This window comes from Ovis canadensis, chromosome 6 (genome assembly GCF_042477335.2).
Source record: "Ovis canadensis isolate MfBH-ARS-UI-01 breed Bighorn chromosome 6, ARS-UI_OviCan_v2, whole genome shotgun sequence".
Taxonomy (NCBI): domain Eukaryota; kingdom Metazoa; phylum Chordata; class Mammalia; order Artiodactyla; family Bovidae; genus Ovis; species Ovis canadensis.
The window spans coordinates 108,588,136-108,601,723 of record NC_091250.1 but is presented as its reverse complement, the minus strand read 5'-3'; the positions used below and the strand labels follow the sequence as shown (position 1 = coordinate 108,601,723).

The window sequence follows — 13,588 nt, the reverse complement described above, 5'->3', positions numbered from 1 at the left end:
GTGCTAAGGAATCTGCACTTGATGCTCAAGAGCAATGGGAAACCAACAAGGATTTTAGTCAAAGAAAGAGTATAATCAGTGCGTGTTTCCTAGAGTTCATTGTTTATTCTGTCAATACACTAAAAGCTCAAATTTGAAGGAAAAAAATAGACACCACACATAAGCATCAGTTCAGTTCAGTTCAGTTGCGTCTGACTCTTTGCGACCCCACAGACTGCAGCACACTAGGCTTCCCTGTCCATCACCAACTCCCAGAGCTTGCTCAAACTCATGTCCATTGAGTCAGCGATGCCATCCAATCATCTCATCCACTGTCGTCCCTTTCTCTTCCTGCCTTCAATCTTTCGCAGTATCAGGGTCTTTTCCAATGAGTCAGGTTTTCACATCAGGTGGCCAAAGTATTGGAGTTTCAGCTTTAGCATCAGTCCTTCCAATGAATATTCAGGACTGATTTCCTTTAGTATTGGCTGGTTTGATCTCCTTGCAGTCCAAGGGACTCTCAAGAGTCTTCTCCAACATCACAGTTCAAAAGCATCAATTCTTCAGCACTTACTTTTCTTCATGGTCTAACTTTCACATCCATACATGACTACACATAAGCATAAGTAGAGTGAAAAAAAAAGTCATCTGTAATCTTACCACTCAGAGATAACCACCGTTGGACTCTAAATAACAAGCAACCTGCCGCGGTTATCTACTGCTGTGTGAGAAACCACCACAAAACCTAGTGGCCTAAAATAATGAGTCTGTGGGTTAATTCAGATTAGCTGGGTGGTTCCTCCACTTCCTGTGACTTAGCTGAAGATGCTCACACAAGCTGCTGAGCTGAAACATTCCAAGATGGCCTCTCATTGCCGAGAGCCTCTCTCTGCATGAGCTCTGACATTCAGTAACCCAACCTGCTTCTTTGCAGCTGGGTGGCTGGCTTCCAAGAGAGATAAAAGGGAATTCTTGCAGCCTAGGCTTGCACATGCATTGAACTTCTTCTACTGCACATTAGTAAAGGCAAAGCCAGGCACAAGGCTGGCTGAAGTTCAAGGGGAATGGACTCCAGCATTGATGTGAAGAGAACCATGTCTGCACAGTGATGAGAAGACTCATTGGCTATTGGGAAGCTATCTACCCCACATCCAATTTGCTGATCACAAAGCCAGTAAATCTGTGGACTGTTTCTGGTACAAATTAGAAAAACTCAGTTCAAAAGGGACAAGTGCAAAACACATGGTTTGGCTATATAATAATCTGATAAGTGGGTTGCTTAAATAAACTGACACTTGGTACACATGCAAGGGAAAGTGGGAGGCAGGGGAGAACATCATATTATTTAGAATCCAGTGTGCATGTACATGGTCAGTCAAGTCTGTCATGTCCAACTCTTTGCAACCCTATGATCTATAGCCCACCAAGCTCCTCTGTCCATGGGATTCTCCAAGCAAGAATACTGCAGTGGGTTGCCATGCTCTCCTCCAGGGGATCTTCCTGACCCAAGGATTGAACCTGGGTCTCTTGCATTGCAGACAGATTCTTTACTGGGGAAGCCCAGTGAAAGAAATTGAAGGAAAATGGCAGATCCTAGACCAAGAAAATGGTTAAAATTGTTGTGAGAAGTATTCTGGAACCAACACCTCTGTACTTACTGCTTCTGCTAAGTCACTTCAGTCATGTCCGACTCTGCGACCCATAGAAGGCAGCCCACCAGGCTCCCCCCTCCCTGGGATTCTCCAGGGAAGAACACTGGAGTGGGTTGCCATTTCCTTCTCCAGTGCATGAAAGTGAAAAGGGAAAGTGAAGTTGCTCAGTCATATCCGGCTCTTCCGAGACCCCATGGACTGCAGCCTACCAGGCTCTTCCATCCATGGGATTTCCCAGGCAAGAGTACTAGAGTAGAGTGCCATTGCCTTCCCCGCCTCTGTACTTAACCTGAATATTAACTCTTGAGTGTAACAGGTGAACGAAACATATTATTTGTCCAATCTCGCTTCCCAAGGGTTAGATGGGTGGCAACCACAGGCTCAGGGAGAGCCACAGTTCAGCACAGTTCACTGACGGGAGCAGTGAAGTATGTGCACCACATCCCGGGAAATAATAGAATCAAAACCTGAAAGGCTAAATTTCTTGCCGAATCAAGGGGCAAGGAAGAGACCAAAATGGCAGCCTTTTCCTCATCTCTGCTGTGAATGGGTCAGGAGACTTGATTTTCAATTTTATTCCTATTATGGGAAGCCACCTTGTCAATGGCCCAAGAAGGGCTCTTGACCTTGTCTGTGAGTATGCTTGATAATGCTTACAAAGGACAGTGCCTCTCAAGCCCCACCTTGATTCTTTCATCCCATCACCTTCATCACTTCTTGGGTTTCTGCAGGACTCCTGAGTGGTCTCTTCCTGCTCTACTCCATCTCCCACACAGCTGCCAGTTACTTCTTTTAACACCTATTTTGTAGCTGTAGGAAATGGCAAGGAAAAAGAGAGAGATGCAATGTTCTGATTAGAAAAGACTTGTATGTCACAACATGGACTTTACCCTAATTGAGGTAGTTTTTCAGGGCAAATTTGCGTGTTTGCATAAGATTTGCATATTTAAAAGGCTATCTAGGCAGTGAGGGGATCAAAAGCAAGCCTTGAGTCTGAGAGATCAATAAGATACGGTAGTATTCCTGCTGATAAAGAGTATAGGTCTGAACCAAGCTAGAGGAAGAAAGTGGAAACAGTAAACACAGCATATAAATAAATGGTGGCCTCCATGCAGGAGGCAGGAGGCAAGAGGAAACAAGGGGTCAAAAACCCAAACCTCTTACAGAAGCAGCATTGTAACTCAATAAAAACTTAAAAAAAGCTTAAAGTAGAATACATTGTCTACTACTTGCCAAAATTACTTGGTAAGAGGTTGAGGGTTACAGAGATTCTCCACCAGGAGGGTAGGAAACCATTCCCGTCTCCAGGGGAGAAGAGATTACAAGACCACCATATTCAGTATATCTCATTTTCTAACTAAAGAAAACAAAAGTCTACATGCCAAACTAGCTGGAGACCCCATGCAAGAAAACAAAAACCAAAACCTACTACTTGCTTATCAAGCCTAAAGCTTGGAAAGAGATCAGAAGAGCCAGAAGCTGCCTAGGTCCAATCAGAGTTGACACCCCTAGTGGGCATATTCACCAAGTGACCTTCTAAGACAATCTGGCTTGTCTGCAGAAAGACTGTACTAACCCACCAACCTGAGCATTCTGGTCTACTTGACATCTGTTGGCTTTCACTATAAACTAATAGGCATTCAGGCTAATGTGTCACTCTTTCATTTAGTATGAGTTCACCCCAAAGAGGTCAACTCTCCACAGATTCACTTTCAGTATCCCCAAGGTTCAGGGCCAAACTGCAGTGAGGAAACACTACCTGAGGGACTTATAGTAACCAAGGGAAAGGGCTCTTCCTGTAGGCACTCCAGACTTACCTCAAGCCTCCTCACTGAAATACAGCAAACACTTTTTCACCAGAGTTAAAAATTAAAATGTGACTGCAAACAAGGAGTAGCATTTGTTAATATTTTTATTTTGAGTTGTAATCTATTACTTCCAAAAGATTCACTTCAAAAGACATCCAATGGATGTTGACTTACCAGCAAAAAAGTAAGTCATCCCTATATGAGTTATAATACAGGATACACAATAAATTATATTTACATGCAATGACTAGACTATCACACACGGTAAAAAAATACAGTATTTTATGTACATTTTTTAAGATTTACACTTTCATATACAGTTTATAAAGTTTAAAAAAGTTCTCTGTACAAAATCTCATGTGTACAGAGTTTATAAATCCCTTTTCTTATGGCTGTACCACCACACAAATATGCTTAAAACTATAATACTACAAACACTTAGGTTTCTTTTTTACAGTTCATATTCTTGGCACCCATATACAATACCATTATTTTTGAAATGTGAATTATAAAGGAAATAAAACATAAACATGCAGACTCCTCTAATAGAAGAAAATGAGATAAAATGTGCTACTAGATCAACATTTTTCCATTCCACAGTTACCTAGTTCTGTTCAACCTGCTGCACTGCTTTCATACAAGTACATGCAAAACTAGCAGATTATGGATTGCTTTAAAAACATTAAAATAATACTACAGTCTGACAATACTTAAGCATTAGGAATGCAACTACCCACTTACTCTAGTCTGCTGCTTATTCTGCTTTGGCAGAAACCTCAAAGAAATGAAGATACTACACACACTAAAATCACAGAAATGTCAATATTCTAACTCCTACTAAAATTTCTAAAGTCTGCATCAGAGTACACTGATCATTTAAAAGACAAAAACAACCGAAAAGGTGTTTGACAATTAAGAGTATATTCTCTGCTCTGAGAACGGGGGGGAGGGAGAGACCTAAGATAAACCATTAAAGGATCAGCCATCGTACCTGCTAAGGCAGCACTTTCACACTCCCAATCTGTTTCCATAAAGACACCTGAAAGCTTTATAAAAAATGGACGCTACACTACTCATCTTTTAAAAATCACCTTGAAAAGTAGCAAATTGAAGGTATCAGCACCTTCCCTCCTCCCCCAAGTAGCTAAAGATCAATGAGAAAAATAAAGTGCCAATGTCTAAAGTATTGTTAATTGTTTAAGAGGCACTAACCCATTTGATGGCTTAGGATTAAATATGAAAATAGGCCAGATCTGATCTGAATAATAAACAGAAGGTAGGTATTCCAGAGTCGATGCAATTCCTGCCTGGATGGGGGTGGACCAGGAAGCTACCTACTCCATTTATTGCTTTGAAACCTGTACACACACTTAACACTCGGGCCCAGGACCATGAGATTTCTAAGATGGAAAGCACAGTGTCTGTGCCACTTTGAAGCTGAAGAAGAACGTGCACTCTTGATCCCTGTGAGGGGAGCTGCTGAGGCTCTCTTCTCCACAACTCATGTCTTCACAAGAGTCCTCGCTGAAAGGAAAAACAGAGAAGAGGATCTCATTATTTAAAACACACTCCAATGTCACACAGGCAAAATTAAACTGCTGAACAAGTAGTTCTAGTCTCAGGATTTTTACATTCAAAATTTAAGCTCTACAGAGACAAAATTTAACTTAGAAGGCCTTCCTAAAGGGAAGTCTATTGTAACCTCCTTAGAAAATACAGATTCGCTTAAGGGGTTTAAACTAATTACCTCTTGCCAAACTAATATTCTTGTACCAAGTAATACTAACTAGAATTCTAAAGTAGTTTAAGTATTTTAAATCCAATGAAAAGTGAAGTGAAAGTATTAAGTGGCTCAGTTGTGTCTGACTCTTTGCGATCCCATGGATTGTAGCCTGCCAGGCTCCTCTGTCCATGGAATTCTCCAGGCAAGAATACTGGAGTGGGTAGCCATTCCCTTCTTCAGGGGATCTTCCCAACCCAGGGATCAAACCCAGGTCTCGTTTACTGCAGGCAGATTCTCTACCATCTGAGCCACCAGGGAAGCCCTTAAATCCAATAAACACAGACTAATGACAAAGTCCTATCACATGTCTGTCTCACATCAATAATCAGTGATCTTCTCAAATATCAAACCAAGAGACCAACAAGCTATTAAAATGGTACTTCTGGTCTTTTACTCCCTATGGCATAAAACGGTCAAATTTAATAAAATTAAGTTCACTTACTAACAAAAATAAATTCTGAACAAGACAAAGGCATCTGACAAAACTAAAAATATCCCCAGAACTCGGCTGCATCAGTGATGGCAGTTCCCTTTAGTTTCCAGTCATTTAACCCACAGCCTCTTCCCACAGTACCATTTTAGGAATTCACACTAATGTTAAAAAGCCCAGAATGCCATTTGCTTGTTTTCTAACTAAACTGAATTTCAAAGAGCAAGGGAGATGGGAAACAACCAGTTTTTAATAAGGGAGGAATACAATAAGTCAGAGAACAACAAATACAGCATGATGTCACCTATATGTAGAATCTAAAAACAAAAAACAGAACTCACAGATGCAGAGAACAGATGGGTGGTTGCCGGGGGTGAGGGGAGAGGGTGGTAGGTGACGGTGGCCAAAAGGTACATGCTTTCAGTTGTTAAGCCCTGGGAGGTAATGATGCATAGGATGCTGGTTTCTGTTGTTTTTTAATAAAGTTGGGGGGGAGGGGGTGTATACTTCCCACCTATTACCTATAAAAACTACTTCTGGTTAATTTTCTCACCCGAAGAAATGGTGCCATTAGAGGTGTGGGCTCTGATATACAAAAATCAGTCTCAGTCTGGGGAAGTCTGATTAGTCACGGAACCTGCTTACCTTTCACTTTCATCAAAACACCCTCCCTCTGGTATGGTCGGCAGCTCAGGAACACTGTAATAGCTGTTGTGGAGGTTCTGGGCTGTGCGCCTTGAAACGATCCAAACCAGCTTCTTCAGATCTGGTTTGCAACATTCAGGAGAAGAATATTCGGCTAGGCATTTAGAAACTAACTCCCTCCAGTAAACAAATTCGGTGTCATTCACCTGAAGAAAAAAAAAAAAAATTAACTGAAGAGGTTATGACAGTGGTTCCCAAACCTTGTTATACCTTGGACTTACTCCATGATTCTTAAAAAATACTGTGCCTGGCTCCCACCCCCGATACTTTTACTTAATCGGTATTGGGGGGGGGGGGGGCGGTCAGCCAAGATTTTTTTAAAGCTCCTCAGATGATTCTTATATGCAGTCAAAATTTGGTAACCACTGCTTCAGGTGAGGAGCACCACAGGTATAAAATACTTCCAGAGGATTCCACCTATTTTAGGAAAACACACTGCCTATAAGCAACAGGTCTGTTAATCCACCAATTATCAAGTACATTTTTTGATAGTCACAATGCAAAGGAATTTAACAGAATTTAGGTTTCTGTAACATAGCTTTAATTGGACTGCTAAAATATGCATTTATATTAGAACACCAGATGTATGTGAAAGAAGAAGTTGGAAATACAAGAGAAGAGAAATTTCCCCAGATGGGCACACTTCCTCCGCCACTGGGGAGTGCCCCAATTTATTTCAAGGAATCAATTTTCACTGAAGATTGTTTCCAAATAACAATACTATAAAAGGTTTAGATCCAAATTAATAAATTCATCACTAAAACAATAACTGGAAGTCAGCTGTTAAAATGCTTCACGCTACATGTACCTGACCACAAACGGATGAGGATTTTTTTGTCATCCTGGCTTCCATTTCCACCGAATCCAGCCACATCTTAATCCCCTTGCAACCTGGCTTCTACCTCTCATTCTCCTGACATCACCTCCTACATGCCAACTAAGCTCCTTCAATTCTCATTACACTGGACCTCTCACAAAATTCAATACTCTTGACCACTTCCTTCTTGAAAACCTCCTTCCCGCCTGAATGCTTGTACTTGTATACTTCACACTCCTTCACTTGGATCCTAACAGGGAAACTGCCAATACCGAAAACCCGGAGTTTTAACTGACCCCTAAGCAAGGGACTCAGGTTTCAACTAATATTCCTCGTAAGAAATTCCTAATCTCAATCGCCAACTATAATTTAGACTGGCAAGAATCTGCTAGACACCTACCTATCAGGCAGGTATGAAAGAAAGTGAAGTCACTCAGTCGTGTTCGACTCTTTGCAACCCCATGGACTGTAGCCTACCCGGCTCCTCTGTCCATGGGATTTTCCAAGCAATAGCCCTGGAGTGGAGTGCCATTTCCTTCTCCAAGTACCTAAAATCATACTTCTTTGACATTAACTTCTTTGAAATTTTCCTCAGTGGGGCCAATATTCTCTACACCACTAGGCCCACATCTTGGTCATCCATGACTCCTTATTTCCATGCTTGGCCTCTAAAAACTAGTTAGATGCCCTTATTCCTGCTTGTGACTAGCACCTAGACATTCTATCTACAAACCTACCCTGAACTGATTCCCAAACTTTCAGTGTCTAAGATGCTTTTTGGTACAGCCAGGGTCCCAGCCATCATGCCTCTCATGGTCTAGCCCACTTCTCTGCTAACCAAACTTTCAAGCACATCCTCTGTTTAGAGACACAGACCCTGCCTTGTGTTCAGTTCCATACTTCTCCAACCAGACTACCAGTTGAAGAAAAAAGACTGTGATTGTTTGGTTTACACCTCTTTATGATTGAAAAAACTTATTAGGCTGGCCTGACAAAGGAGTTTAAAAACAAAAACACAGTTGATGTTATTTTGGTAATGCTACTATGGGACAATGTCTCAGTCCTACAGATGTACTGGGATGCTGTTGGTGTATTTACTGAGTTGACTTCTTAGTACGCATTTTAGAACAACGTGTGCAGGGCGACACAGACCACTGTACTACCAACTGGCAAGAAGACTAGGGAAGGGATGTCTGAATGCAGAAAGAGGCTAGGCCAAGTGATCAGATTCCACTCCAGCTTAATACTGTCTGAGTTGAAGCTGCATTTGGAGAAGAACATCAACACTTAAGATACAAAGAAAAAAATGAATAAAAGTTAAGAGCCTCATAAAGTGTTAATAATGATTAAGTCACCACAGAAAAAATAAAATACCAGTAAGAAATCTGCTATAAAGAACAAGTTCTGAAGATATTTAATTTACCTTGGAATGTTTTTTAACAAGCAGGAGAATTTCCAACAATTCAATGGATTTCAAAGTTTCTACTTCCAAATTGAGAAGGCACAAAGCTAGTACGGATGGCTACAAGAAAAAAAAGTAAGAAAAATAAATATTTTTAATTCAAAATAGAAACTGAGATATATATATAAGTAAGAAATTAACTTACTTTTGCTTTTGAAAAGGTAAGTCGGCAGCAGCAAGCTTTCAGCTGAGCTTCTAATTTATCAAGGCTCAGTATTTCTTTCCTATACAATGAAAAGAAAGAATAAAATGTTTATTAAACTGGAAGGTATAAAAATATTCACTGGCATTCTAATTCTTTACTGTTAGTTACAGCAAAGCTAAAGTACAAAATTTTCATTTTTAATCCCACTGACCTTTCCGAAGTATGACAAAGTACGATAGTATGGTATAAGTGCAAAAAGTTTAAGGCAGTAGTAGCTTCGAATTCATAGTGCAATTTTTCTGAAATTATTTTTTCCATCCGCTTTATGTCAGAAGCAGTACATTTACACTGGCTAATCCGGATCACGTCGTGAGTAGATGGAATATTGCATTCTTCTTCAACTATTCTAGCAGCCAGCAAAAAACAACAGACTCCAATGCAAGACAAATGCTTAGGTTTCACCTGAAAAACAAGGAACCAAAGGTTTCTTCCAACAACTGTCACTTTAACTTTGCAAAGCAGACACTTAAAATACTGCAGTGGGCCCCTACTCTTAAGATAGAACATGATCAAACTGCTTCCTTATATTTACCCTTACATACAATTATACTTAACCGTTTTTACATTTTAAGCTGTCTTAACCTCCCTTTAAAAAACAGAAAAAACATTTTGAGCATTTAATTTAAATGCGGCTAAAAAAATATTAATGCAAATTTAAAAGCTAGGTTTCTAAATACACTGTATTTCTAACTTACGAAACTCATAATAGTACAATCTCCCCCAAAATAAATTAAGCCTAACACCAAGAAAATATACTTCTTTGAATATAAAGTAACATATCCATCTTTTGATCTTCTTATCTATTTAAGGACCATCCTATGCCTCAGTGCAAATTTGCCCCAAGAGAGCTACTGCATCAGATGCGCAGAGTGGAGCAGATGGAAAAGCTGCCATGGACAGATGGCTGCCCTTTTCCTTTCAGTGCCCTGAAAACTGACCCAGCAGCTGACAAGAATCCTACTGGCAGAAGAATAACATTTTTCTAACAGTTACTGATCAATGTTTTTTTTAATTTATTTTTAAGTGAAGTATAGTTGAATTACAATGTTATATATATTACTGCTATTCAGCAAAGTAACTCCGTCAATATATACACATATATATGAATATACATTCTTTTTCATATTATTTCCCATTCTGGTTCATCACAGGATATAGAGTAGAGTTCCCTGTGCTACACAGTAGGGCCCTGTCATTCATCCATTTTGTAGACACCAGTTCGCATCTGCGAATTCCAAACTCCCAATCCAACCCTCTCCCGCCCCTCTGGCACTCCCCAGTCTATTCTCTTTGTCCTTAGTTCTGTTCCTGTTTCATAGACAGGTTCATTTGTGTCATATTTTAGACTCCACAAATAAGTGAAATTTTATGAGTCGCTGGTAACTGTTAATAAGACTGTGGCTCCCTGCTTTCAAAAGGTTTCTCATAGGGAAGGCACTAGGTCACCTTTAACATACTGCTATATGGCATGTTTCAGGTGTTTAAAAATACCTAGGCTTAACAGAAACATACTGGGAAATGAAAATATGAAAACCTTATTTTGAGAGCTGTGTAGATACAAAACACCCCCAAAAAAAGTACTCTTCATTGCATCACATCTTCAAAGAGAAGGTACGTAGGAGATACAGCAAAACCTAAGATACAATACACTGACTTTTGTAGTCTCTTAGTCTGAACTAAAGATCACAACTCTGATCATTAAAAATGCTTATGTATAATAACAAATACATTCATTTACCAGATAGTTACTGAATCCTTTATGCTAGGTATTGTGCTGGGCACCCGGTATTAAAAAATGAAGTTGTGTTTACAAAAAGTGATTAAATACCTTCATAAGAGCCAAGAATCGATCCAAAATATTGACAGCCAAGACAAAAGTTTCAGTGCAAGATCCAAAAAAGTTGGTTAAACTCCTCAAATCTTCGACTTTGGCATTTCTCAATCTTGGACACAAAGTGTTATCCGTCTGCAAAAAAAACCAAGAGCCAAAGTTTATGTCTGTCTTAGAACTAAAATGGGTAATACACACAGATTCAAAGAAGGTAACTGTTTCACTTAATCTTCAAGAATATGGGGGGCAGAGTGCTATCACTGAATCAAAATGCTGCAGTTATTCAGAAAGAAAATGTGTATACATCACCAATTTTTAAAAATATACATAACTGGGCAAGTCACACAAAAAACATATATACACCATCAGACATTCAGCAACTCAATATAAAGCAAACTGCTGCCACACTTTCAGAGGGTTACAGCAAATATAATCCAATTCCCTTGTAATGGACACATAGAAGGTTCCTTGTTTCCTTTTATTAAAAAAAAGAAAAACCACTTAGGAGCCTACGATACCGAAGTATTGCATAGGCAAAGGGTATTTCCACAAATGATCTGCTCAATTTCCAGGGACTCTCCCACTCAGAAGATGCGGACTTGGGGTGTCACTTCTGAAGCCACACTTCCCTAGAGTTAGTATCGCTCTCGTTCTTGCTAAGAAACAAAACCAATGACGCGGTATTAAGATTTATCTTAATACTCTAAGAAGATCGATTCTCGTCTTAAGAAACTTTGCAGCCTTTAATCCAGACTCAACTAAAATAAAAATATAAATACGTGTCTGTGTGTGTGTGTATATACACATATATACACACACACACGTATTTTTAAAGTCACCTCCCCAAGCCCAGTCAGCGGCTGCCGCAAGGTATCTTTCCTGTGAACTTACCTCCGGGGTAGCCTCGATCAAGCTCAGCCCTTTTTCTCGAGGTTGGAATCTCTGTTCCTGCTCTAGGTAGAGGTTCAACAATCCGAAGAGCTGGACACCTTCGCGACCGGCCAAGTACTCTGCCCCCAAATCCTTCATCTGCAGCAAAGACACCACACACAGTTCAGTGTATCCTGGGGGTGGCAGGGGTGAGCGAGGGAGAGCACAAAAGAGCAGGGGTTAATACCTCCAGCGAGAGGCGCACCAGCACACCCGGGCGAGAAGCGGGTGAGGGGACCAGTCACGTCCAGCCGAGCCCGGCGGAATCCTCCCCCGCGGCCAGGGAGGTGTGCAAGGGGGAGGGGCCGTGGGCACGTCCGCCGGCCAGCGCAGGGTCAGGCCGGCCAGCCCCGGCCTCCCGGCCGTTTCACAAACAGGAAACTGTACCCGGGGCTGCGGTGTCCGAACGGCCCGCCCCACCTGAAGTCGTGGGGCCAGGGGCTTCTGCCCAGTGGAACGCACCCGGGGCTCCGAAAGCAGCGGATCCCTGGCGTAGGGGCTTCGCACAATGCGGGGGGATGGGGAAAGAAAGTCTCGCGACTGAACAAAGAACCGGAGGGAGGAGACTCCCGAGCCCCGCCCCTCCCGCGGAGTCCGGCTCCAGAAGCCCCTCTCGCAGGAGTCCAGCCCCCAAGCCTTTCCCAGGCGCACCGACTGCGCCTCCTCGGAACAAAACCGGAGTGCCGGAGACCTCGGTTCCAGAAAGCGCTGGGGTGGCGCGGCTCAGTCTGCCAGGGTCCGGGCAGGGGTGGGGGGCAGAAAATCCAGCCCGTTCAGTGCCCAGACAACACCTGTCCATGCCCGATTCCGCAACTGTGCGGAGACGAGGAGCTGTCAATCCAAAATCCACCCCAAAGAGCCCCCTGTGACAAAATGGGTGGGGGGGCGCACCAAAGAACTGCCTCCAGCTTCCTAGACACTGCACGCATCCCATCAGCATCTCTCCGCTCCCGGGTGCCCACTGCCCTAGGGCTGAGGGCAGGACCGGAACTGCTCCCCAGGCTGAGGGGTGGCCTCTCTGACATCAGTCCCCGCAGCCCCGACCAAGAACAAAGAAACTCTGCAATCCCGGCTGGGCCCACTCACCGTGCTGGAGCCGCGCCTCCACCGGCCCGCGGCGTCACGGTCGGAGGGGACTGGGTGCGGCGGGGGCGTCCGGACCAGTCTCCGAGGTCAGAGACCTGCCGCCTCAGCGGTGCCCCCGGACCGGCATCCAACCCTTCCCACCCCCGGCCACCGGTGCTTGTGGCCTCACAGCCCCGGCTTCATTCTGCTGCCCGCGCGCCCACCCTCCTGCTGGGGCGCTGCGCCGGCCCCTCTAGCCCAGGCCGACTGCGGGCTCCACCGCCGCCGCTGCGGATGCCGAAGCAAACCCCTTGTTTTTGTTTTGAGTTTCCGACGCCCCCAAGGGGGTGGGGCACGTGACTCCCCGCGGAGGGATCCGCCGCTGTCGCAGCAGTCTTGGAAAAAGAGTCCCGCCCCTAAGCGTCTGTCTCCAGTCAGCTTTGAGGCTTCCTCGACTCGCTATGGCTTTACCGAACCAATCCTCCCTCTCGGTTCCAGGGCGCAAGATGGAATCTGGGCACCGACTTTATTCGTCTATTGATCCCAAGGAGGAAAGAGAGGGAGTGTTAGACGCGAGGGGCGGAAGGAGATAGGTTCAGGCCGCATCGCACCTTTTAAAGGTCCCCGATTTGTTTTGTTTTCGCTGTTTTGAAAAGTCCGCCCAAAGTAGCCAGTTTCCTGATTGGATACTGGTGGGGCGAGCAGAATGCTGAAGCTCCGATTCAATCTCGAGTCTCGATTGGCTAACTGATTAGCCCTTGGGCCCTTTGATTGGTTGTTACCGTATCTTGCGCCTCTCTCTGCCTTGGGGGCCTTAGCAACTCTGAGGTCTGGATTGCGCATGCCTGAGTGGACCACTTCGGAGGAATTACTGAGCTACCCGCGGGTCTGCGCATTCCTTCCCGCATTTCCCTCAAGCCC

General features: G+C 43.4%; 1 protein-coding gene across 3 annotated transcripts; it reads right to left on the bottom strand.

Annotated features, from left to right (window-relative positions):
* Positions 1–3,525: 3,525 nt before the first annotated feature.
* CCNG2 (cyclin G2) lies at positions 3,526–13,291 on the bottom strand. Of its 3 annotated transcripts, none has more exons than XM_069594431.1 (8): positions 12,689–13,291; positions 11,564–11,701; positions 10,670–10,807; positions 8,993–9,243; positions 8,782–8,860; positions 8,598–8,696; positions 6,298–6,503; positions 3,526–4,963 (listed from the first exon to the last, which is right to left on the bottom strand). In XM_069594431.1, exons 2-8 carry the CDS (start codon positions 11,699–11,701, stop codon positions 4,840–4,842), a joined length of 1,035 nt encoding a protein of 344 aa, XP_069450532.1. In that variant the 5' UTR covers positions 12,689–13,291; the 3' UTR covers positions 3,526–4,839. The 3 variants fall into 3 exon arrangements, with proteins under 3 accessions (XP_069450532.1, XP_069450533.1, XP_069450534.1); XM_069594432.1 differs by having other exon boundaries at positions 11,564–11,736; positions 12,689–13,023; XM_069594433.1 differs by lacking the exon at positions 12,689–13,291 and adding an exon at positions 11,790–12,543.
* Between the last annotated feature and the right edge of the window lie 297 nt (positions 13,292–13,588).